The 23,286-nt window shown below is 55.8% G+C and overlaps 9 protein-coding genes across 9 annotated transcripts; 6 read left to right on the top strand and 3 right to left on the bottom strand.

The window, feature by feature from the left end:
• Positions 1-532: 532 nt before the first annotated feature.
• On the top strand, positions 533-1,625 carry PG998_007916 (uncharacterized protein; the record flags this gene model as incomplete). Its single annotated transcript, XM_066874732.1, has 3 exons — positions 533-679; positions 763-871; positions 931-1,625. The coding sequence occupies 3 exons, from the start codon at positions 533-535 to the stop codon at positions 1,623-1,625; spliced, it is 951 nt and encodes a 316-aa protein (XP_066730677.1).
• A 374-nt stretch (positions 1,626-1,999) lies between these two features.
• PG998_007915 (uncharacterized protein) lies at positions 2,000-4,206 on the bottom strand (the record flags this gene model as incomplete). Its single annotated transcript, XM_066874731.1, has 3 exons — positions 2,000-2,378; positions 2,453-3,013; positions 3,071-4,206. 3 exons carry the CDS (start codon positions 4,204-4,206, stop codon positions 2,000-2,002), a joined length of 2,076 nt encoding a protein of 691 aa, XP_066730676.1.
• Positions 4,207-5,393: 1,187 nt separating this feature from the next.
• Positions 5,394-6,131, top strand: PG998_007914 (uncharacterized protein; the record flags this gene model as incomplete). The annotated part of the gene is made up of 2 exons (XM_066874730.1): positions 5,394-5,952; positions 6,037-6,131. 2 exons carry the CDS (start codon positions 5,394-5,396, stop codon positions 6,129-6,131), a joined length of 654 nt encoding a protein of 217 aa, XP_066730675.1.
• Positions 6,132-7,078: 947 nt separating this feature from the next.
• On the top strand, positions 7,079-10,028 carry PG998_007913 (uncharacterized protein; the record flags this gene model as incomplete). Its single annotated transcript, XM_066874729.1, has 3 exons — positions 7,079-8,700; positions 8,757-9,404; positions 9,530-10,028. The coding sequence occupies 3 exons, from the start codon at positions 7,079-7,081 to the stop codon at positions 10,026-10,028; spliced, it is 2,769 nt and encodes a 922-aa protein (XP_066730674.1).
• Positions 10,029-13,247: 3,219 nt separating this feature from the next.
• Positions 13,248-13,870, top strand: PG998_007912 (uncharacterized protein; the record flags this gene model as incomplete). The annotated part of the gene is made up of 2 exons (XM_066874728.1): positions 13,248-13,344; positions 13,413-13,870. The coding sequence occupies 2 exons, from the start codon at positions 13,248-13,250 to the stop codon at positions 13,868-13,870; spliced, it is 555 nt and encodes a 184-aa protein (XP_066730673.1).
• A 44-nt stretch (positions 13,871-13,914) lies between these two features.
• Positions 13,915-14,487, top strand: PG998_007911 (uncharacterized protein; the record flags this gene model as incomplete). Its single annotated transcript, XM_066874727.1, has 1 exon — positions 13,915-14,487. One exon carries the CDS (start codon positions 13,915-13,917, stop codon positions 14,485-14,487), a length of 573 nt encoding a protein of 190 aa, XP_066730672.1.
• Positions 14,488-15,445: 958 nt separating this feature from the next.
• On the bottom strand, positions 15,446-19,624 carry PG998_007910 (uncharacterized protein; the record flags this gene model as incomplete). Its single annotated transcript, XM_066874726.1, has 3 exons — positions 15,446-16,480; positions 16,531-18,711; positions 18,932-19,624. The coding sequence occupies 3 exons, from the start codon at positions 19,622-19,624 to the stop codon at positions 15,446-15,448; spliced, it is 3,909 nt and encodes a 1,302-aa protein (XP_066730671.1).
• Positions 19,625-19,734: 110 nt separating this feature from the next.
• Positions 19,735-20,445, bottom strand: PG998_007909 (DNA replication factor Dna2-domain-containing protein; the record flags this gene model as incomplete). The annotated part of the gene is made up of 1 exon (XM_066874725.1): positions 19,735-20,445. The coding sequence occupies one exon, from the start codon at positions 20,443-20,445 to the stop codon at positions 19,735-19,737; it is 711 nt and encodes a 236-aa protein (XP_066730670.1).
• A 573-nt stretch (positions 20,446-21,018) lies between these two features.
• PG998_007908 (uncharacterized protein) lies at positions 21,019-22,365 on the top strand (the record flags this gene model as incomplete). The annotated part of the gene is made up of 1 exon (XM_066874724.1): positions 21,019-22,365. One exon carries the CDS (start codon positions 21,019-21,021, stop codon positions 22,363-22,365), a length of 1,347 nt encoding a protein of 448 aa, XP_066730669.1.
• Positions 22,366-23,286: the final 921 nt, after the last annotated feature.

Below are 23,286 nucleotides of genomic sequence, written 5' to 3'. Positions count from 1 at the left end.
TGTGTGCATACAACTAGGAGTTGGAGTCCAGATTGCGCAATTACCGCATTACCGCGTTACCGCGTGCAGATGTGGCCTCGAGGCTGGACGACTGGACGACTAGACTGCCACCTTCCCCCCGAATCGAACCCGCACAGAGGCCGGGTCAAATATTGCCCTGGGACGAGGGGGGAAACTAGTGACTAGTAGGGGACCATGTGGCCGACGGATTGCGGGGTGCGTAAGGTTGTGATACATGCATGCATACACACCTTACAGCTTAGACAACATCCTGACTCGTCGTCCGAGATGGAGAAGACGGACAAGCGATTACCCGGCAATGCAATTCCAGAACATGGGCTGCGGCACATCTTTCTTCCCCTCTGGTTGTTGGCGGGCGCGGGATGCAGGGAGGGGTAAGAATTGAGCTTCCATCCACCGTCTACATGCATGCATGTCAATATAGTGTGCCTGTCAACCACGTCGCCATGTTCAGGCCTGACACATGTTCCTCCCATTCCGTGCTGCTTCACGTCTTCAGCGATCCGCCAAAATGCCCCTTCATCACTTGATGGTTGGCACCTGGACCCCGCCCGGCGCCATCTTCACCGTCGCTTTCGACGACGAGAAGCTGACGTGCGAATTGGTCAAGCGAACAGAGATCCCCCATGACGAGCCCATATCATGGATGGCCTTCGACGTAAGCCCTCCCCCCCTTTCTTTGAAGATGCGGTTGTACATAAACAGAGGGACGCGAGAGCTGACTGAACACCAAAACCGCAGCACCAGAAGAAAAACATCTATGGTGCCGCCATGAAGAAGTGGTCCAGCTTTGCCGTCAGGAGTCCCACCGAGATTGTCCACGAGGCCTCGCACCCAATGCTCCATGACCGTACGTCACCGTCGCCCCCATCCGGCCCGTCCTACGCCGACTCTTAACACCCTTCGCAGCCCAAGCCGCATCGGCAGAAACCAACACCCGCGCCATCTTCCTCCTGGCCGCCAAGAAGCCACCTTATGCCGTCTACTGCAACCCCTTCTACAAGCACGCCGGCCACGGTTCCGTTTTCACCACCACGCCGAGCGGCGCCCTGGCCGAGAACGTCCAGAACTACGAGTACCAGCCCGACACGGGCATCCACGGCATGGTCTTCGATCCGACCGAGACGTGGCTGTACTCGGCCGACCTCAAGGCCAACAAGCTGTGGGTGCACCGCAAGGACGGCAGCAACGGCGGCCAGCTGACGCTCGTGGGGTCCGTCGACGCGCCCGCGCCGGGCGATCACCCGCGCTGGGTGGCCATGCACCCGACGGGCCAGTACCTGTACGCCCTGATGGAGGCGGGCAACCGGCTGTGCGAGTACGTCATCGACCCGCACACGCACCTGCCCGTTTACACGCACCACAGCTACCCCTTGATTCCGCCCGGCATCCCCCGCCACGACACCATGTACCGCAGCGACGTGTGCGCCCTGACGCGCTCCGGCCGCTATCTGTTCGCCACGGCCCGCGCCAACAGCTTCGACCTGCAGGGCTACATCGCCGCCTTCCGCCTGCGCGACTGCGGCTCCATCGAGGAGCAGATCTGTCTCAACCCCACCCCGACGAGCGGCGGCCACAGCAACGCCGTCTCGCCTTGCGATTGAGTGATGAGTGGATCGCCATCACCGACGACCAGGAGGGCTGGCTGGAGATTTACCGCTGGAAGGACGAGCATCTTGGCCGCGTGGCAAGGGTGAGGATCCCCGAACCCGGCTTTGGTATGAATGCCATCTGGTATGACTAGACCATCACGTAGAGAAACGAGCTTGCGCAATCTAAGCAGGCACCTTGGGACGCATCTTATAAAAGAGTCAGCCCCGCTCATCCGTCAGGTAAATACTAAGCGAGGATGAAATAAGCAATCCACATTATTCGCTATAGTCGTGAATAAAGTATTAATATTCTAAAATACAGTGGTACAAAAAGCAGTATTGTTTACAAAGCGTACAGGGCACCCATCCGCTCATGGACGGAAATGCTATTTCCCACCCTTCTTCTTCTTCCGCTTGTTCTTTTTCTTCCCGTCACCTCCGGACGAACGGGAGGGCTCGCCATTCGAGCCATCCTTGGCGTGCGCACCGCTGGCTGCCGAGCCCTCCTCCTCTGAGGAGGCTTGGGATCGAGCGTGGCTGGGACTTTCCACCACAAGTATCTCGCCCTCGTCGCCCGAGGCTGTAGCTTCCAAGACGACTTTTCGTATACCACCGGCTTCTATAACGTTCTCGGTAATGCTGCCACTGCGGACGTTGCCCCGCCGAAAGGCCCGCCTGTCCTGCAGCAACGACGCGACACTATTCGTACCCGAAACAGTGGTGGGGGAATCCTCGTCCTTCTGGGACTCCTTCGTCTGCGTGCCCCTTTCGGTTTGTTCGGTAGGGTCATGGCCGACAACGATCGTAGGCCCCCGGTTTTGAGCGATGGTGCTGGCGACGTACCGTAACTTTGCTGCAAGGCCTGGACGCCATCCTTGGGGGTTATCAGAGGCTTCAGCAAGCTTGTACGCTCGTTGGTCCCATCGCCATTGGCAACCATGTTCTCGGAAACATTCTCTGTTGCGACCGAACCATTCCGGGTCTGTCCGCCGGTTCCAGGCTTGATCTTGACAGCCGATACTTTGGTGGACCTCGGGTTCGACGCTGGGTTCGAAGGACCTAGATGCTTGAAATGGTCTCTCATTTCTTCGAAGTTGGCCTTGATGGGAACCGTAGTCCGGGCATTCTGGCCGTCATGACCAGCAGAACTCCTGCGCATAAGCAATGTCGTCTTGGGGCTACTGGAAAGTGCTGCAGTGTCGGTCTTTCCGCCAAAAGATGTTCGCTGATTCGGAAGGGGTCGCCCGGTTTCATCCTCCAGATCGATCAAATTGCCGTCCTTGACTGCAGCATCCTTGTTCAGGAGATCCTTGCGCTGAACGCGAGCTTTGGGGGCAGGGTGCGTCCGGCGAATGGCTCTGTGGACGTCAACATAAACATCCGACTCATCAATGATTTCCCTGAGTTTCGTTAGCGTTGGTCGGGGCAATCAAGTTCAAGGGGTTTGTAATACTCACTCTCCGATCAACTCCTCGATGACATCTTCTAGCGTAACAACTCCGAGAGAGCCGTGATCCTCACCTGGGTATTCGGAGATCAAAACCATATGGGATTTGCCTTCCTGGAAGAAATTGATGATATCCAGACAACTAGTTTCCGGACGCGTCTCTGGGAGTGTAGCCAGGGCGAAGTCTCTAACGCGCTTGCCATCTTCGGGATCGTAAGAAATGAGGATCTTGACCAACAGCATTCCCACAAAGTTGTTGGGGTTTCCGGTCTGGTGGATGGGGATGCGGGAATATCCTTCTTCGAGGATTCGATCGATAGTCTTCTCATCCAGCACAGTGTCTTCAGACATGATGTAAACATCCTTCATTGGTGTCATAACCTCTTCCACCGGCTTGCGCTTGAGGTCGAGTACGGCGCTGATAATGGTAACTTCGTCCTGGTTCAGGCGTTCGCTAACATCGCCTAGGGATTTATGCAGTGTCACCAGGGTCTTGAGACCACTCTTCTTGTATACAGTACCGTGATCCTCCCCGAGAAGCCAATCGAGGAGCTTCGCGGTAGGCCAAGCGACAGGAGCCATTGCATACATGAGCAGCTCGACAGGCGTAGACATGTATCCACCGATTTGTAGACCATAGCGCACGCAAACTGACTGAGGGAGAATCTCACCAAATATCACTATCAGCACAGTGCTACCAATAACAGCAGCCACGCCGCCACCGAAGCACCTATCGAGCACGACCGGAAGAGTTTCGTTCACAATGACGTTGGACAAGAGCAGCGTGACGAGGACCCAATGTTTTCCTTTCGCCAAGAGATCATGGACGCGTTTTGCGTTCTTACGCTGAGGCTCTTCGGGATCTCTGGATATGACCTGTAGATATATGCCGTCTTGGCCCATTAGGGCAATTGTTAGACCCGCAAAGGCACCTCCTAACAGTACTAGCACCATGGAAATAGCGAAGAGTACCCATAGCGCGCCGCCCTCTGCCTCGGGCTCATCGTCGTGTAGGTCTCTGGTTCGTAGGCCGTTCATAGGGGCTGCTGTCACCGCCGAGATGGACAACATGGCAACCTTGGCGGCGCCCAGGACGGCCGGACGGATGATGCGACGAACATTGCTGCTCTCGTGCGATTGCCGCATGATTGGGGGTGCGATAGTAGCGGTAGGAACCGTCGGGTGTTTGATACTTTCTCGGATCGAAGATTGCGGTGGGCGGAATATTGTCCTGGTTATGGACGGCGACACAAGGACCGAGTCGTCTCGGAAAACTCTGTCCGTTTGCGTTCGCGCAGGGACCTCGGCTAGCGCGGAGATGTGGTGGTTGGTTGACCCGGTAGGCTGCCTAAGCAAAGTCAAGCCGTTCGACGATGGCAATCCTGCCTCGTAAGGCTGGATCGTGGCTGTGAGGAAGAAATGCCTCTCTGCCGTTGGTGCGATTGGCAACACAAGTCAGACTAACAGCGCGCAAGGAACTGTATGGAATTAGGGTTTGACGATGGACACTCGTCCTAACCAATAGGTGACGGCAACGGCTCCTTGAATCGAATTGGCGGATGGGAGGCGCTTTAAGTAGTCGGGACGGAGTGAATAAATATTTTGGACATAGGCATAGGTCACCCGGCGTGCCGTGTCGAGTTGAGTTGATTTGGGTCGAGGCGAGGCGAGAAAGGACAAAAGCTTGGGCGGTTTTTCCTATCTTGGGCCCCCAGGGAAGACGGGTGGGGGGGAAGGTGCATATGGCCTAATGAGGCATGTCACGTACATGAGCTAAGAAATAAATACATACCTTATCACCATGACGATGCAAGACCTGGGCGGGCGCGAGATCCTTCGCACGCCGTTGAATTGGCCTGCGATTTGATTGGGCCGATGCAGTCTTCACTGACGACTTGACTCTGCCCCCCCAACCCCCAACCCCCAGGCAGCCAGGTGCCAGCCAGGGTCGTCTTGTCTTGGCTATTTCGCCTGCGTGCAGTCGAGGCCTGTTCCCAAGCCTGAAGTCAAGGAACCCCATTTGCACACGTTTACCCGCATGTTTGTCGTTCGAGGGAATGCATCAGCCCTCAACCGGGGACGAGAAGTCAGATGCAAATCCTCGTGATCTTGGATGTGGATATTGTACATGTTTGTTCCCTACATATATGTACTGCACCTGACGCATACATATATGCTTGGGGAAAAAACAACAAGAGCTGCTGCACCGGAGCGGGTCCGGTCCCCGCCCTGAGCCGCGACCCTCCCACTAGCCTGCCGGTTCACCACAACTCCAGAGTCCATCACAGCAAATCAACCAAAGCACCGGAGGCATATCATATCTCGCTTTCGCAATGGGGAAAGAATCCAAGACAGCCCCCAAAAACTGGCCGCCGGCTCTGTTGTACCTCGCACAGCCATCATACGCACCGCATTTGGCCAAAGAACAGCTCGATGCTCTCAGAACCCGTGGGCCGGACCTGGTATCTGAGATTCCTCTATCTCTCCCCAAGGGGCCTTCCGCCTTGGTCAAAATCACTGCTATCACCCAGCCAGCACACCCGGCGAACGGACAAGCCGGGCTGTTCGCCACACGTAACCTGGCACCTGGTTCGCTCATCATCCCCTACTATGGTGTAGTGCATAGCGACTTGGCTCTGCCGCAACACAATTTGGAGCACGAAAAGTCGGACTACGATCTCCGGATCGACCGTGATGCTCGCTTAGCGGTAGACGCCGCCAAGGCCGGGAACGAGGCTCGCTTCGTAAACGATTATCGCGGCGTCCGTGAAAGGCCAAATGCGGAATTTCGCGAGTGCTGGGATATAAGGCTGAAGCAGAAGTCCATGGCCGTCTTCGTGCTCCCGGCGGGCAAGAACACGGCGAAGAAGGGCGAAGGTGGAATTGCTAAGGGTAAGTGCTTGGTATTCTGATATTCACTTTAGCCGGGCCACACGATTACCTGGGTGCTCTCTAGAACTGACAATTGTGGTGTAGGCGAGGAGATATGTGTAAGCTACGGAAAAGGCTTTTGGGGGAGCCGAAATAATGATGACGAAGTTACAATCGAGAGGGCGGCGAACACGCTGTAGACAGTCGAAACGCTCTGCAGATATTGGAGGCTCAAACTACTATCGCTCTTGATACGAATGGAAATCAGTCGAATTCACCGCGATTGCATAGAGGCCTATTTGTGTGCCCAGAGAAGTAGATAGGTATAGGTATAAAGTGGAGCTGAACTAACACGACAGCTCTGGCCAGTAATCAATCAATTGGCAATGGCGGAACCCCACCTGCCTGCCTTTGCCTTTTGCACACGCTTGGCTTCGCAAAATCTTCTCCCCGATCTCTCCGAAAAAAAGAGAAGCTGGGCGTAACAAGAGAATCAATCAGGACGGCTCGTATCACCACCGGAGGTGGCTGCTCCCTAGAGAGAAAAAAAAGTAGTCGTCGGCTGGACAGGTTCTTCCTCTTCCGTCTCTCGTCCGGACAATCACCAATACGTTTTTCCATCCCCATATTATCGGAGCTGCTCGATTGAATAGCTTACCTTCAAGGTGCGTTTAACAAAGAATTCATTGCTTCACATTGCAAACTTTTCCATCCTACCCCCATTCTTGTGTCGCAAATATGGCAGGCTGCATGAGCTACCATTCCTCGCGATGCCAACACGCCATCGCAGATTGGCTCGCCCGCGACGAGCTTGCCATGGCTAGCTCCAGCTCCATTGCACGCGGTCGCGACTTGCTTGATGTGAGCTTGCCGCGCCCAGAGCATTCGAGACCCTGTACATATCTGTAGAGCGACCTGTAATTATATCTGAACCGTCCGAGGCCCCGAGGCGCAGACGTGGCTGTCGCGACCGAGTCGTCGGGAGAAGAAGAGCAGAGAACTTTTAATAACAAGATCCATTTTAACTGCAGAACAGCATCGACACATTTTGCATGGTGGACAATTGGCGATAGCCTCGATGAACTGGCCACCCAACGAGCAACCCACCCCCGTGTAATTTGTCTCCTCATCGACGACTGGGTCAAAGATGGAAAAGCAGGAGTCCGAGGTCGAAGCTGCCGAAGGTCAGGATGTTGTCATGCAGTCATATCCTTCGCCCACTGCCGAGGGCCAAGACAGCGGCCCTTTCTACAATACCAACACGCGTTCGGACGAGCAGCACGAGCTAGGCCAACTCGAACAGCCAGCTGAAGAGCAGAGCCAACTCGACGGACCCCCTACCCCACGCCAGCAAATCCGACATGCCATAACGAGTGCCGAAGAACTCCAGCTTGCTGCACAGTTGAGCCAAGGTATTGCTCATGGCATCCCTATAATGGATCCCACCGAAGAAGATCCTGGTCTACAACAGATGGTCGAACATCACGATCTGGATCAACATGAGCAGGGTCTACAGCAACACGAAGACGCTCTCGACGGGGAGGCGCTTGATCAGGAGCCCCTGCGCCAGGACTCTATCCATCAGGAACATCTGCACTCAGAGCACATCACCGGTGAACATCTCTCTCAGGATCACCTAGGCCAGGAGCATATGGCCCAAGAGCATTTGCCTCAGGACCATCTGTCTCAGGACCATCTGCCCCAGGACCAGCTGCCCCAGGATCATCTGTCACAGGACCAGCTGCCCCAGGATCACATACCTCAGGACCACTTGGTGCAAGAGCACATTGCTCAAGACCATATGCATCAAGAACATATTCACCAGGATCACATGCACCCAGAGCATATGCCGCAGGAGCATATGCAGCAGGAACATCTGCAGCACAATCACTTGCAGCAGGAACATCTGCAGCACGACCACATGCATCAACAGCACGACCAGCTCTCAAATCACGGCCAGGCCCTAGCCCACGGCTTACAGCAGGACCACCAGCCCGATGCTGACCAAATCCTGCACCAGCATGGGCAGCAGGGGCATCAACAACAGACCCAACCACAATACCTGCCCAACCAGCCACAGAGCCACCAGCACCCGCCGCACTTGCAACCCAGTGCCTCTATGGAACACTTGCCACCGCACTTTCATCTTCCGGACAACACACCTCCCAGGAAACGGTCGAAGGTGTCGCGAGCTTGTGACGAATGCCGCCGCAAGAAGGTCAAGTGCGATTCGACCTCGGAATCAGGAGAGGAGCCTTGCTCAAATTGCCGACGTTCGAACATTCGGTGCATGTTCAGTCGCATACCTCAGAAGCGTGGGCCCAGCAAAGGCTATATCAAGGAGTTAGCTGACCGTATCAACCATATTGAGGGCAAGCTTAATAGTGAAGGCAATCATGGGGATGCTACGCTGAGTGAACTGCTCGTTTCGGCGAGAAGGGAGTCTTCGGACATATTTCAAGGAACTGCTGCCCAGTCGGATGATACTACACGTAAAAGACCCTATTCTAGCATATCGGGGGCCGAGTTTGGCACACCAGGCAGTTCCCGCCAACCGACTTGGAGCACAGAACCCAGACCTATTCAGCCCTACGGCACCCCTACCGAACGCGCTCGACCAAGTTATTCCGCCAATGGCCTGGCGCCGACCCCGATAGCCTCCAAGGCCGAGGGAGACGGACCGCCGCAGTCAGCTAGTGTACTGGATGGCATGATCGATCTCAACGGCATTGCCTCGAGCCGCGAGGTCGACGAGAGTACTTACAATGGGTGGGTTTCTGCACACAAACCATACGGACAAGCCAAACCACTAACTTTCTTTCCAGATATCTCGAGGTCATCCATCCGTCATTCCCGTTACTAGCCACGTCCAAGGACCGATTGGAGGCACAGCTCACGCAGTGTCCAACCACACTTCGCGATGCGTTCATTGAAGCACTCCATGGCGCTATGCAAACCTTTCCATCCTTCACGGGCCCTTACGCCAGTGGTGATATGGTGAATGCCACGCGTATGATTACCGAGTGGGAGGTTGACGTATCGAAGCGTCCCTATGTTACGAATCTGGTTCACCTACAAACCCTCATCTTTATCGCCATCGCTACCGACAACTATGGCCCCGGCTCTCTCAAGGGTGAGCATGGCGGTGCCGCGAAAGCATCCATTCTTGGCCGGGCGGTCGGTCTGGCGTATTCCATGCGACTGCACGTTGCCCAGGTAGATCAAGTGCAGGATCTGGACCTCGACTCGGACGAGAACGTTGCCGTACGTGCCTGGTGGACTTTGGTCTCACTCGACAGGTGGAACGCCATCAGCACCGCCAGCCCCTTGCTTATTCCGAACGACAGCGTAGTGATCCTTCCCGGGCTGAGTTCGCTCCTTGGGGAAAACGGCTACCATCTCGTTCGCTTATCCAACATCCTGGGGCACTTTGCTCCAGTGGCGTTGGCACCGCCCAAGGCAATGTCGCACGAGTCTGGGGCAGCCCCCTTCTTAGCTCGTTCTTCAATCTCTCGATGGAACTCTTTCGAGAAGTTCTCCCTGCCACGATCACACCTGCTTCATACCCAGTACTCCACATGGTCTACTGGCATTGCAGGCTACTGGCGTATCTGTTCCAGACCACTGCCAAGTCGAGTGATATCCTCTGGCCATGCAAGGAGTCCGTAGCCCTGCTCACCGCCAATGCGCAGCTTATCACCCCTTTGAACTACCATTTCTTCTCCCTGACTACGTTGACGCTCCTGGAGCTGAAGAAGGTCGAGACGGTGCGGGAAGAAGCCACGGAATACCTGAAGGAGCTTCACAACTGTAATTTGGCCCCGTCAACCTGGGACGAGACCATCCGAGCTCGCATAGCAGAACACATCGAAACCACGCCTCCGCAGTCGACGTCGATGGAAGCGACTGCAAGCCAGAGTCTGCAGCATCTCGCGGATCTGGCGACGGCAACGGAGCTGGATGCCATTAAGACAGACAAAGACGTGCCGGAGCCACCAGTTTCGCTGCGGACCAGCGATAACTACGAGGATGTTGGGTTCGACTCACGGACCATTACTCGTGGCGGTTATCTCAACGTGCTTGCTAGGACATCGTAGTGTAGGGGGCGAGCAATTAGTGGCGGTTCTGCCGAGACCGACGTCTGTACTATAACCCCTTTTCACCATTCTCTCCTCATTTCTCGCCCAGCATTGGTCACATGGTATATATCTTGTCGGAGCCTCGATGATGGGGCGTATGTATGTATGTATAATTGTAATATCGCAGCAGGGGGGTCCAGGGGTGCGGGAGTGGGTGCAGCCCAGCGACGAAGGAGGGGCCTGGCTGCCTTGGGCTGCTCGGAGTTTTCTCGTTTGTCACCTTGGGCGGAATGCATCTATGTAGGCATCACGACAGAAATGAATCAGGATGGCGGCCCCGCGGCGGCCAATCCCATAATGCTACGTTGGTTGATGGCAGCGGTTGGGATTCTACGGTCGGGCAGAAGCAGAAATAGTCAATTCATGGGGGAGACGGCGAGCAGGCCGTCGTGTAATACCCAAGCGCCCTCGACTCACGATGCAGCTAGACATATAATCCTGCTGTATTCTATTTTGGTACAACGACACGACACGCCCGACTGCCCGGACAGGAAAGTCTCGTGTGCATGCGGTGGATTTGATTCGATGCGATGGCAGCTAGTTGCCGGCCCAAGATTTGCGAACAAGACTGAGACCAGGAACAATCTTCCACTGAGGGCGAAGGACCACAATTGCAATACGAAGAATTCCACTCGCGGAATCTTTTCTCTCTCTCTCTCTCTTCTTATCTATTTTGGCCTTAGTTGCCCGCCCACTTCGACTCGATTCAGGATGGTTAGCTGAGCGACTATAGGCTTAGCCTCGCCGCTTGGGTCTTAGGCTTGCCCAATATAGGAGAGTATCGAATGACTAAGGATGGCGCGAAGGGTTACCTAATATCACGAGCGGGTGGTAGTGGTGAGTGGGCTGCCACAGTGACATTGCTTTGGAGAATAAGAGTGGGCGTTGCTGGTGCCGCGATCCGATAGAACGGCCATCTAATTTGTGATTGGACTTGTGGGGAATGTAGGCCAATCGACTGTGCAATTTTGGATGAAAAGGGTTTGCAAATGGGAGCATCCCAACCGGCGGCGGGTCGCTCGATCAGGATAGGAGTCCAGTCCTCGTCGAGGAATTCTGCCAAGTCTGGGGTGTCACACTCAGGCTGTCAACATACATAGTGAGAAGTCAGCACTGCCACACAGCCCGGACAATACGAATTGAGGGGGTTATTTTTATTCTGGATCAAAGACATGATGCGATGGATGAGTCAACTCAGCCACGGCCGCATGCATGCATACACACCTAACACACACATAAACTGCAGGTCAGATGGGAACGTTTCATTTAGCGTATGCGGTGCGGTGCTTGTGCGGTGCTGTGCCGTCAGCATTAACATTAGCAGGAAGCAGCACAAAAAAGGGAGAGGGAAAAAGGGCGCGGCATAAAACAAAGTCAAGAAAGTCGGGACTCCGGGCCCATGAGTGGCGAGCTGGGTTGGCTTGGTTGGCTTGGTCGGTTTGAAATTGTTTCAACCCCTTTCTTCTTCCTGCGCGCACAACATGGTCGCTGATAGGACAGCAGACACGCTCCGTCTCCGTAACGCCGAGCCCGAGCGAGACCCCTGTTCAGTGCCCTGTTGGCCTGGCTGGCGACTGGGGAGCAGTGGGCGAGGTACCACGACAGGTAGCAGTACATGTGGTGGTGCGCTGGACTTGGGCTGCTGCATCTGACAGACGTGCTTCTGCAGCCGTTCTCTCGTCTCTTTCTGATTCTTTTCTAGCCTCCAGCCTCCTTGTCTTCCCAGCGGCCAGCTTTCCCCAGCAACGACATTTAGCGCGGCAGTACACACATACATACAAACATGGCAATGATTGCCCTATGAGGGTCGCTGATCGCCATAGTGATTAGAGTTATTTTCTTCCTGCCGATGATCCTCCCCTTCCATCGCCGTGCTCCTGTGTTTACGCTTGTGCGCTCGCCGATGGATGGAATGTTACCCTGGCTACCGCCTGATGCGGTGCGGGCATGGAGGGATTTTGGCGAAATGAGATGGTCGATTCCTAGGGGAAGGGGGTAGGTAAAGCGCAGGCAGCAGAAGCAACGGGTGTCATCCTTGCCTCCTGCTTATTGATAACTGCATGCACGGGAGATTTGTAGATGTTGTATCGCTGCACGTGTTTTGCAAGCCCGGGTACCTACCCCTGCCCTACCTGTCGTTTCTGGCCTGATGATGCCCTCGGACGGTGGTTGCCCAGAATACCAAGCGCGCGCAGTCTGGACGTCGCAATTTCGTGTTGGCGGGTGGGTTTTCTCGGCTGGTACCGCCGGACAACGACACATCAAGAATACGAGCGGGAGACGGAAAGGGCGATGATGACGATGGATGGCGGTGGTCAACGGATCTGCTGCATACGGCAGAGGCCACCAGCAGCCAGTAGCCCAGTAGCTGGCAACTAGAAGCGATAGCTTGGATGGGGATTTGCATGTCAGGCACGATACGATGGAATGACTGGAGAACCGAATTGGATACAGAGACTGGGACTTACAACTATGTAGAAGAGAGTCGGACCGCGGCACGACTGGTGGCTTGCCTATTTTGGGAAAGAGGGGTCCTGGGAATACGGGCGGCCCAGAGGAACGCCCCTGCTTTTTCTTCTTTTCTGGGTCGGATGCGGTTAGCACGAGCGACTACTGGAAAAGACAGCGCCACAATTCGAGAACTGACTATCTTCTATCCAGTACCCAGAGTGCCTATCCAGTACCCAGTACTGCGTCCAGTATGTACTTGGCAACAACCAACCAACCAACCAACCAACCAACCCCCCTGCAGGCCGTCCCTGCAGTCGTCCCTTCCCTGCAGTCCCTGACACTCGCCGGGGGCGGCTGGGCTGCTGGGCTGATTATCGACCGGGGGGTTTGGTGTGTCAAACCGAGCCGACCCAAGGATCTCCATCTGACGCTTTACGAGTAGGAGCAACTGCAAGGGACCGGCGGGACTGGGCGACTGGAGGATGCCTGGAGCGCGGCGGGCAGATAAAACCTCCCATCCCTCCCGCCCCTTCTAGCAAACATTCCCGGACCAGCACCTTCATTTTCTGGCTGTGAATCTATCTTCCCTATATATTCCCTCCACCACGTTCGCTCACCTAGGCTCACCCGCTGTCGTTGTCGTCGCTCGCTAGAACAACACGTCGAGTTCTCCTACTGCTTTCTACCCTACTCTTGTAATCCCCTAGAAACCCACCCCCCACCAAGATGTTCACCCGCGTCTTCAAGGCCACCGCCGTGGCCCTGGCCGCTTCCGGCCTCGTCTCTGCTCAGACTCACACTGACTGCAACCCCATGAAGAAGAGTAAGTCCGAGCCCGCTTGCCACAGCCGCTTCCGGGTCGAGTCCCGCCTGCTAACCCGCCTCCCTCAGCCTGCCCGGATGACGCTGCTCTGTCCAAGACCATGACCATCGACTTCACCAAGGGCCCCAGCGACTTCTTCAAGGAGGCCATTGGCACCAAGATCACCTACGACGGTGAGGGTGCCAAGTTCGTCATCAACAAGGACAAGGAGGCGCCGACGGTTACTAGCCAGAAGTACATCTTCTTTGGAAAGGTCGAGGTCGAGATGAAGGCCGCTCCCGGCGCCGGTATCGTGAGCAGTCTCGTCCTGCAGTCCGACAACCTGGACGAGATTGACTACGAGTGGGTCGGCAACGACGACACCCAGGTCCAGACCAACTACTTCGGGAAGGGTGACGACAGCACCTTCGACCGCGGCAAGTTCCACGGCGTCGACAACCCGGCCAACAAGTTCCACAAGTACGGTATTGAGTACACCCCGAGAAGGTCACCTGGACCGTGGACGGCGCCGTCGTCCGCACCCTGAACTACAAGGACGCCAAGGATGGCTCGCGCTTCCCCCAGACCCCCATGCAGATCAAGCTTGGTACCTGGGTTGCTGGCGGTCCCGACTCCCCTGAGGGCACCAAGCAGTGGGCTGGCGGTGCCACCGACTTCAAGCAGGCCCCCTTCACTTGCGTCTACAAGAGCATCACCATCGAGGACTACAGCAACGGTGTCAAGGGCGCCACCGCCTACAAGTGGAACCCCAACAGCGACGGCAGCTACCAGAGCATCAAGGTTCTCACCACCCCCGATGACAACGTCGGTGCCACCACCTCTTCGGCCCCTGCCTCTTCCTCGTCTTCTGCCCCCAAGGATGGTAGCAGCAAGGCCGACAGCAAGACCACCCTGCAGAGCGTGACCCAGAGCAGCACTTCGGCCATCACCCAGGCCACTGCCGGCCCCAAGGGTGGCAACTCCACCTCCGAGTCTGGCTCCGGCTCCAACAACGCCGGCTCCGGCTCCAACGCCGGATCCGCTGCCTCGCCCACCACTTCGGCTGCTACCGGCTCCCAGACCAGCCCCGTCCCCGCCAGCGGTGCCTTCCAGACCCTGGCCAACATGGCCCTGCTGTCGTCGGCCCTGCTCCTCGTCCTGTAAACGACGAATCGTTTAGCGACATGAACGTTGGCGTTTTGTTTTTCATTTCAGGAGTACGCGCACGAGCGAACCGCAGTCTTGCCCTTCTCGACGATCCTTCTAAACGCCCGACCTCCTTTTCCCTCTCCCTTGGAAACGCCATGTATCATATTTCGGGGGCGAGGGATCGGCACGGTCGGCATTGACAAACTATAAGAGCACTTATAATGGTGGTTTGCGCAATCGGTATAAACCCGGCAGCATAGGCGGCGGCGGCATGAGGGAGACCAAATGTTGATTTTGTTTTTGATGCATGAGCCAGGTCATCTAATTTGACGACGACTGTACGGGGAGATCTGGGAGGATGCTGATACCGCCAGGGACGATTAGACTAGACATCACGGCGCTTGTTAGTCATTTGGCTGCCAGTGAGCGAGGGCAGCTTTGTTTTTCAAGATACCATGAAGAGAGCACTACATTTTACCTATCCATCTGCCTGGCCGACTAGTTCGCGTGACACGGTTGCTTGCACATGCCAGTCACTCCCTACACTATGCGCTGGTCTACTGGCGGGCCCGACCGTTGCCGCTTGTCCGTGAGTAAGTCTGGGGGTGGCTTTCGGAGTGGGTGTGATGTGAGTCAGGGAACCCGTAATTTTACTTGTCCAGGATTGCCGCATGAAGTAATATATGAAGTCGATCCTCAAATAACCAGGGGTGTTAGTTATGTATGGGGTCCAATTGGATGGATATTTGGTCGGACTTTTTGGTTGTACTGTTTCATGTTGAGCATGCAAGCCGAGCCTTCTTATAGGGAAGCCAATCGGACAAATCGTTGGCGGCCGCACCACGGGCGCCACTGTTCTACATAGTATATAGTGTATTCCAGTATTCATAACCCCTTCATCCCTATTCATTGGTGTATCCTTAATCTTGCAGGTATGCTATCCCCAAAACCAGAATTTACCCATAACCAAACATCAGTGGTCGCCACCACTGCCCACAAGCTCGCTAAATATATCCTGTAGAATGGGTCTCCCTTTGAGCAGCGCCTGCTCCGTGACCCTGCCTTTCTTCGTTGCAGCTCTCTTGGTGTTGTTGCTGCTTTCATAACCTCCGTACGCCTTTTTGGGCGGACTGTTGCTCTTCCGGGGACTCTGACCTTTGGTCATGGATTTCTGTGTGGCACCCTCGTCGTGCCAGTAGTGGCCGTCGAGCGCGTTCGCAGGTAGGTCGTAGACCCAGTCGCGCTCCTCCATGAGCCGGACGAAGCGCGAGACCATCTCGGACTCGCCCGAGCCGCGCAGCGTGCTGCGGCTGCCCACGACGAGCAGCTTGGTTTTGGCCCGCGTAAAGGCGACGTTGATGCGCCGCCAGTCCTTCAGCAGGTCGCCGATGTTGCACGATTCGTTGGACCGCACCAGCGACAAGACCACGACCTCTTTGTCGCGGCCCTGGAACCGGTCGGCCGTGTGCAGCTCGATTGACGAGCCGTGGCCGCGGAGGTTGTGCTTCAGCAGCGACAGCTGCGAGCGGTAGTGCGTCATGACGCCAATATCCGCCGCAGGGACCCCCGTGGTGAGCAGCGCCTCGACGAGCTGCGTGACGATTTGCGCTTCGGCGGGATTGACGATTCGGTTCCCCTTGGCCTCCTCTCTGGACGAGGGCAGGTCATCCGTATTGATGAAACGCACGCGAGCCTCGGGGTCAACCAGAGAGCGTAGCCAGCAACTGGCATATCTCCAATTCGCACAGAATGACCTCGGCGTGCCCGGAAGCGCAATCGTATCTGCATCGTAGTGCCTGTGCCGCAAAGCATTTATGTCTGGCACGTCAAGCTGGAGGTGGCGCAGTTCCTCAGTTCCACACTTGAGCCGGCCATTGTAGATCAGAGTGTTGCTAAGCGCCATAACATCCTCACACATGCGGTATTGATGTTCAAGGTTGACCACCGAATCAGGATGCGTCTCGGAAAGCAGCTTGAAGAGACTGATATCGAGGCCACCCAGCCTGGCCTGCTCGTTTTGAACCAGAGGGGGAGCTGGTTATGATCGCCGACCAACACGAACGTCTTGGCCAATCTGATGGGGCCGAGACAGATGGGCAGTGTGATCTGAGATGCTTCGTCGACAATGCAGTAGTCGAAGGTCCGCTCGTTGAAAACAGCATGGTTTACCCCCAGGCAGGTTGTCGCGACAATAGGGGTATCGTGCCATGCGCTGTGGATTTCTTCAAATGTATTCCTAGGCTCGCTGGCCAGGATGGCAAAGTCTCGTACTTCCGGGTGCACTTTAGCGGGAGCACCAAGACGTAGGATGTCGGTCTTGTCCGACTTCAGCTTCAAGAGGATGTTGTCGACGGCCGAATGCGTGTACGAGGTCAACAGCACGCTCTTGCCTTGCCGCACTAGTGCTCGGATGATATGCGCAATCGTCGTCGTCTTGCCGGTACCAGGCATACCGAGAACCAGGGCATAGTCTTTGGCGCTCATGACTTTCTGGATTGCCTTTTGCTGGTCCACGTTGAGGCTATCCGGGCCCGTGATTGTGTATTGGCTTGTCACCGTCTTGAAGGTTGGGGCTGCAAGGTCGACAACAAGCCTACGGATCTCCCGAGAACCAAACACGTTATTTGACATGACCTGGACTAGATTGTTCCGCACTGTTGCCATGCCATTGCTGAACTCGTCTTTGTCCAGCCGGTAGCGGACGGGCGGCATCTTGATCATCCCCTGGCTCTGCGCTGGAGTTGCTCCTTCTGGCACGACTTCCATGATGCTGGCGAAAGTCTGGTTGTTCCGCTCATCGAAGCCCGCACGGCGTATTCTGGCATTATGTAGCCGGCGGTCGACCGCAACACTTATCTTTTGCTTGCGTACCGAGGTGACGTATCCGAGCGCCAACGCGAAGTGGCCCTGCTCGTCGGATACCACAATGGGCTCGCCCACTGCAAGCTGTGAGTCCAGGAAGGAGAAGCCGGCCGGAGGAGTGTCTTTGATGAAGGTGTACTTGTAACGGTTGATCTTAGGGCTGCCCTTCTCTTCGAGTGCAGAGCCCTCCTCGATCATCACATTAGCAAAGCATCGGCCAACCTTTTCTCGCTCCGAGCTTAGCATGGTCCACAGCTCCCTCCGAAGCTTCTGCGACTCCTTTTCTTCTTTCGTCAACAAATCTTCCCATCGAAGGAAGAATTCCTGATGCCTAGGAGTCAAGTGCTTGACAACTTCGTCGAACTTGTCTTTCATGGCACTTGTCTCAGCATCGCCATCATCTGCCAGCTTGTGGTATATGAAGCAGGGCACTTTGGCGTAGCAGTTGCCGCAGGCATTGGTGCTTCGCTTCATGGGCGGCAACTGGACGCTTCGCTCTCGTACATAGCAGGCCAGTTGATTGCGCTGCATGATCATGTGCCGAAGCTCGTGGCGGATCGTGGGGATCCGTGTGGTCTGAGAGCTTTCCATATAATACAGGATGCCATAGGCAATCTCGATATCATACCGGTCTGATAGAAGCAGGTTGTAGAGCGCCGTTTGCGCCTGATGGTTGGCTGTGGCCCTGTGGCCAGTCTTGACCTCAAAGGGGACAGTAAGAACTCTTTTCTGCGGGCCATCCCTCATGGTCACTTGAACTGTGGCATCGATATTGCCTTTTAACCCATACATGGGCGACCACACATGTTCTTCGACGTCTAACAGCTTACTGACACACATCAGAGCCTTGTCTCCGTTGCGGCCTTGGACAACGGCATCCGTCTTGGGTTGGGTAGAAACGAAAGCTGCGGCCCAGCTGCTCAGCTCAGGCATCTTGGATCGAAGATGCTCACGGGCGTCGCTCATCGAGACCCTGATCTTGTACAAATCTTCCACATGCTTTTCGCTGATGTTCACAATCAGCTTGTTGAGGAAGGGGCCATCCCATTGGTTCGACAACAGGGCTTCCTGGAAGATCTCATGCAGTAACGTGCCATATACCAGGGGCGCAGAGGCTTCGCTAGTGGCCTTCACTCGATCTTGAAGGACGGCACGTCGCATGCATGTGAAACTGTCTGCCACGACTGTTGCCGAAATCAGCTGGTCGGGGTGCAGAATAAGGATGTTTTGGTTGTTGTCTATAATGCATCTCCCCGAAGCTTCAAACTCGCCGATGATGTGTATAAACGATTCTGGGCTAACGGCAGTGTCGACCCAGTCGTCTCGAAGATGGACCGTCTTGCTCTCCTTTTTTCTATCAACTTGAACAAGCAGAATCTACGATGGTCAGTCACGCAGGCTCATATAACAATAGAAAGGTGAAAAGGGGGGTGTAAGGGTATGCTGTACCTTCTCTGGACACGGTCTTCCAAGCTCGGTAATATACTCGTGATCAAGGACATTTGTCACAAGATACCGTTGGATTGCTTTGGGCTTCAGGACCACCTAACACAGTACTTAGCACACATTCGATTTACTGCTATCGAGTGTTACGTACAGGTGGTAAAGACCCGCTAACGTTGCTCTGCTTAGCCGACTGGGTGGCCGCAATTTCAGCCGCCTCGAAATCGAAATCCGCGCCGAAATCATCACCAAAAGCATCGTCTCCGAGATCTTGCACTTCACCTGCAAATCGCGGCTGCCGAGCCCGAGCTCCTTCCGTCGAGACATTGCGCGGGTTGGCACGCGGCGCATGACTCGCCGACTCGGCCTTGGCAACCAGGTTCTCTGCTGCAGCAAATACATCATCGTCCATACCTCCAAAGTCATCATCGTCGTCATCATCATCATCAAACATTGTCTTCTCCAACGCTGGTGGCGCGACTTTAGATGTTGGTTCTGTATTCGGCTGGGGCATAACGGGCTCCAAACAATTGTTGTCGGCAGGAGCCATGGTCACATCAAGCTCCATCAGTGCGTCGTCGAAATCGTCGTCGCCATAGTCGGAAGAAGTGTCCCCGACGGTCTCCGATAGGTCTGGGTCTGCTGCCTGTGGCACTTCTACTTCTGCGTTTTGGGGGTGTGAGTCGACAGAAGATTGCGAGGATAGTTTCGAGACCGTGGCTGGGGCTGCCTCTCGGTGTTGACGCTTCTCTGAGGGAGACGGGGACGTAGAAGCATGCTTCTGTAGCTGCGACACGCTCGACTTGTTGATTTCACCCGTCATGCTCTCCAACAGGATGTTGACCATGGAAGACTTGGAGCCGCCGCTGGGGCTGCCTTCAGCCACTGTACTGATACAGGACGGTCGGTATTCACCACGCTCCGCCCTACGCCTTTTGGGCCAGTTGGCACCACAGCTTATAGCCCGACGCAGTCCACCGTCGGGTGGAGGGGGTTCGCTCCCGCCAGGAACTTGGGTCGTGGGGAGGACGAGACCATCATGTTAGCAAGGTCCGGGTGAGTCGCACCAAGGGGGGTAGCGGCAGAAGAATTGGTCATGGAGAAGCGATCCCATAGCTCCAGGGCTGGGTCGGGGTGCGGTGACTTGAGTGCTGCGCAAAGCCTCTTCACGTCCATGGCTGGCGTGTTGGACTTTGATTTGGCGGCAGGAGATGACACGGGCGATGAGCTACGGGCGCGCTTTTTGCCCTTTTTGCGTGGCAGCATGGGCGAGAGTGAGGTAGCCGAGGGATCCTGTGTCGTGTCCCATCCAATCCGCTCGCTGGGGGTTGTGTCTTCATCTTCGTCCTTTGTGTCGGTGGCGCCAACGAGATCCTGCCAGGCCAGTTTGGTGGTCGGGGTGGCATGTTGGTCCGAGGTATCGTGGGTAGAGGCCTTGGACGGTGCTGTCTTGTGGGCGACAAAAACGTTTTCGTCGCCCGGGACAGGCATCTGGGGACGGTAGTCGAAAGCGTGGAGTTTATTCCTCGTCATGTCGGACACGGGGGCTAATGGCTTCTTGGAGGCAGGGTTGGTGGGATTGGCCGAGGCGTGGCTCTTGGACCGCTGCCATTGTTGGCGGGATTTGTATGAGCGGTTCTGGTCCGACAAGGACTTCTGGAGGGGCATTTCGAGATCAATGTACAATAGCGCTTCGAGGCTATTCCCATGGATTGGCGGAGGCTGGACTGACGGGTTCCCACCAAAGCCGGGCCCATGGACGGTACAGCAATTGGGAAAGCAAAGATACGCGAGGAACAGTTTAGTCGGAGGGACAGATAGATCAAGATCAGATGGCAAGGTGGGCCGCGCTTTCCATCGATTGAAGCGTGCATACACGTTACTTGGACACTGAAGACTTGAAGCAGACGCGACCGGATTACGCGATGCAAGGTCGATGTCAATAGATTGAATTGACGCGAAAAGCCACAGCCAAGCCAGCCGGGTGGGGGGCGGCAGCAGCGGCGGCCCCAGTGGGGAAGGCCTGGCATCCTGGCATCTGGAGTGCTAGAGGCAGGCAGGGGTGGCTACTATTGGTGGTACTGTTAGTGGCCAACCAACAAAAGCCTGTCAGCCTGTGCAACCCAATTGTCGTCATCATCCAGACACACTTACTCGATCCTACATCAAAGCCCATTCATTGCCCGACACAAAACCTGTGTGTACCGCAGGAGGCCTCGGGAATTTATGAAACGAAGTGCCATGACGTCCACCGGCGGCGACGGCGACGGCTCCGGCTCCGGCGACGGCGACGGCTCCTTCGACGACAGTTTCGCCCACAAACCATGGCCCGCCTTCTCCCGTCAGAAACAGGCCGAGATTGAAGCCTCCTTCTTCGAGCCAGGGGCTACTGTACGCTTTGATCAACTGCCCCCTTATCGCCGCTCATTCTTCAACGTCATGACTCAGTCCAGAAGGTCGAAGCTCGTTGTGGCCAATGTGGTGGGCGCCGCTACCACCGCGAATCGCAAGCTGAACCAGGGCGAGATAGACGCTCTCGCTGAGTCGGCGTGCCACGTCTCAAGGCGACTATCATGGACCTACCCTCTTGGTCTGGGCCTGGCCCTCGCCGCTGCCGCCAATGGCAGGAAAAGGTTCAGATTCCCCCTTTACACCCCCAAGATGAAGACCTTTGATCCCCGCGCCTTCCCCCATCGCTCCTTCCCCGCCGTTACCGGCCAGAACGCCATTTGGCTCTGGCATGGCATCAGGACTGCCGCTTACCTCCCCTTGACTTGCTTTGTCTCGCTCATCTTCGTGGGATCTATGGTGAGGACGCGTCTAATGGCCGACTTGGCCACAGACCAGCGCTTGAGCCAGGTGAAACAGGATTTTCGTTCCCACAGACTTCAGGCGCAAAAAGAGCATAGGCAACGCCAGCCGACCCAGGGTGGTCCGCCTGCGATCAACCCATCACCCAATACATCCGGTGCAGATCAGTCTCCCGGCCAGGACCCATGGGCTGATGTATCACAAAGCCAGGCCCCCGCCGAGTTGCCTCTGCAAGGCTCTCCGCAAGGGGCCGGTGGGCCTTCTGGCAGGTCTGGACCGCCTTCTAGTCGGCCAGGCATGCAGGGCCGGGGCGGCCGTGAAGGCACGCAGACACCACAAGATGCGCAGACGGCCATGAGCACACGAGGGCAAGAAAGGCAGACCTCATTCGATGATGATGGTCTGTTCGAGGACGATGATGCCTCCCCTGTTGCTGCGTCTGCCAGAAGGTCTGAGCACCAGGGAGCTCAAAGTCATGCCTCTCAAGGCGCACCTACTTCGTGGGACACCATTAGACAACAGGCTAAAAGCGAACCCGCGCCCTTCGCCAGGGGAGACCGCTCCAAAGATGACAGCCCGTGGGGTCGGGCGAGACAGGACGGTGCCGAGACAACGAGAGACTCGACTCGCTCACCCGCCCGTGAAGACTTCTCTTACAACGAGGCAGACGAAGAAAAGGCATATGCCAAGGACCAGGCACAGAAGGAGTTCGATGCTTTGTTGGAGGCCGAGAGGCAAGGCCGTTCGGGTAGCAGCAGATGGTCAGGAGGTAGATGATGTGGATGACGGCAGTCTACGACATCGACTGTGTTTAGCTGCGACGCACATGTAGTAGTATGTAGGGACTGGGCGTGCCTGTTAACTCGCAATACGACGTAGGACCGTGCAAGTCTTCTTCGCCTCATGCCCCAAGGATAGTTAGAGCTCTCGTCTGTTCTGCCGAGCATTGAAAACGGTGGTGAGCCCAAGTAGGTGTGTCGCCCAGCACAATGTGGAAGGACAAGGATCCATGTCCCGTTTCCCCGCCCTTCGCCGCCTGCTGCCGTCAGTGGCCCGTCGTTACGTTGCTGGCTACGAATAGCTCCTCCCAGGTGGGTGCACCGCGTACGCCAATTGGTTCAGGCAGACAATGAATACCTCACACGGGCAGATGTCGTACACAGACAGGACAGTCGGTTAAGGGCGGTTTGGAACCAGGAAAGGTTGCTCGCATGTGCTCATCTGCCGCACACACGCTAGATTGCTATATATCAGGCGGTAGCTACCTAACAATTTGCCCAAGTATTCATTCCTTCATCAACTGGAAAAGGGTATGCAGCATCAACCTATTTTTGTCACGGCATAAGTTCGCCGTCTTAAAATACAACCGAGGTGCCACGGAGATGATTCTGGTGATGGAAACCACCCGAGGAAAAGAAAAGGAAAATAGCATAGAGGAAGACAACAAATAGGCTCTCTAAAGCAGGGGTATTTGCGACGACAGCAATACAGAAAGGGAAACCCAAGAGCGGCAGACAGCCTCGTCACTAATAATGAACGATGGTGAAAGAGCACGCCATTCTCCCACCATGTTGGCGTCACTTGGGCAGGCCCTCGCGTCATCCAACCGACGCATTCCTTTTTCTGTCCCCTTAAATTCCCAGATCCACAGTCATATCTCATAGAGTCCGGGCGAGGGACACACATTTCTCGAGGCTT

The sequence above is a fragment of the Apiospora kogelbergensis genome, assembly GCF_038363985.1.
Source record: "Apiospora kogelbergensis strain CBS 113332 chromosome Unknown utg000005l_segment0_segment0, whole genome shotgun sequence".
In the NCBI taxonomy this organism is placed as follows: domain Eukaryota; kingdom Fungi; phylum Ascomycota; class Sordariomycetes; order Amphisphaeriales; family Apiosporaceae; genus Apiospora; species Apiospora kogelbergensis.
The sequence above is the reverse complement of the archived record's forward strand: the minus strand, read 5'-3'. Positions and strand labels throughout refer to the sequence as shown.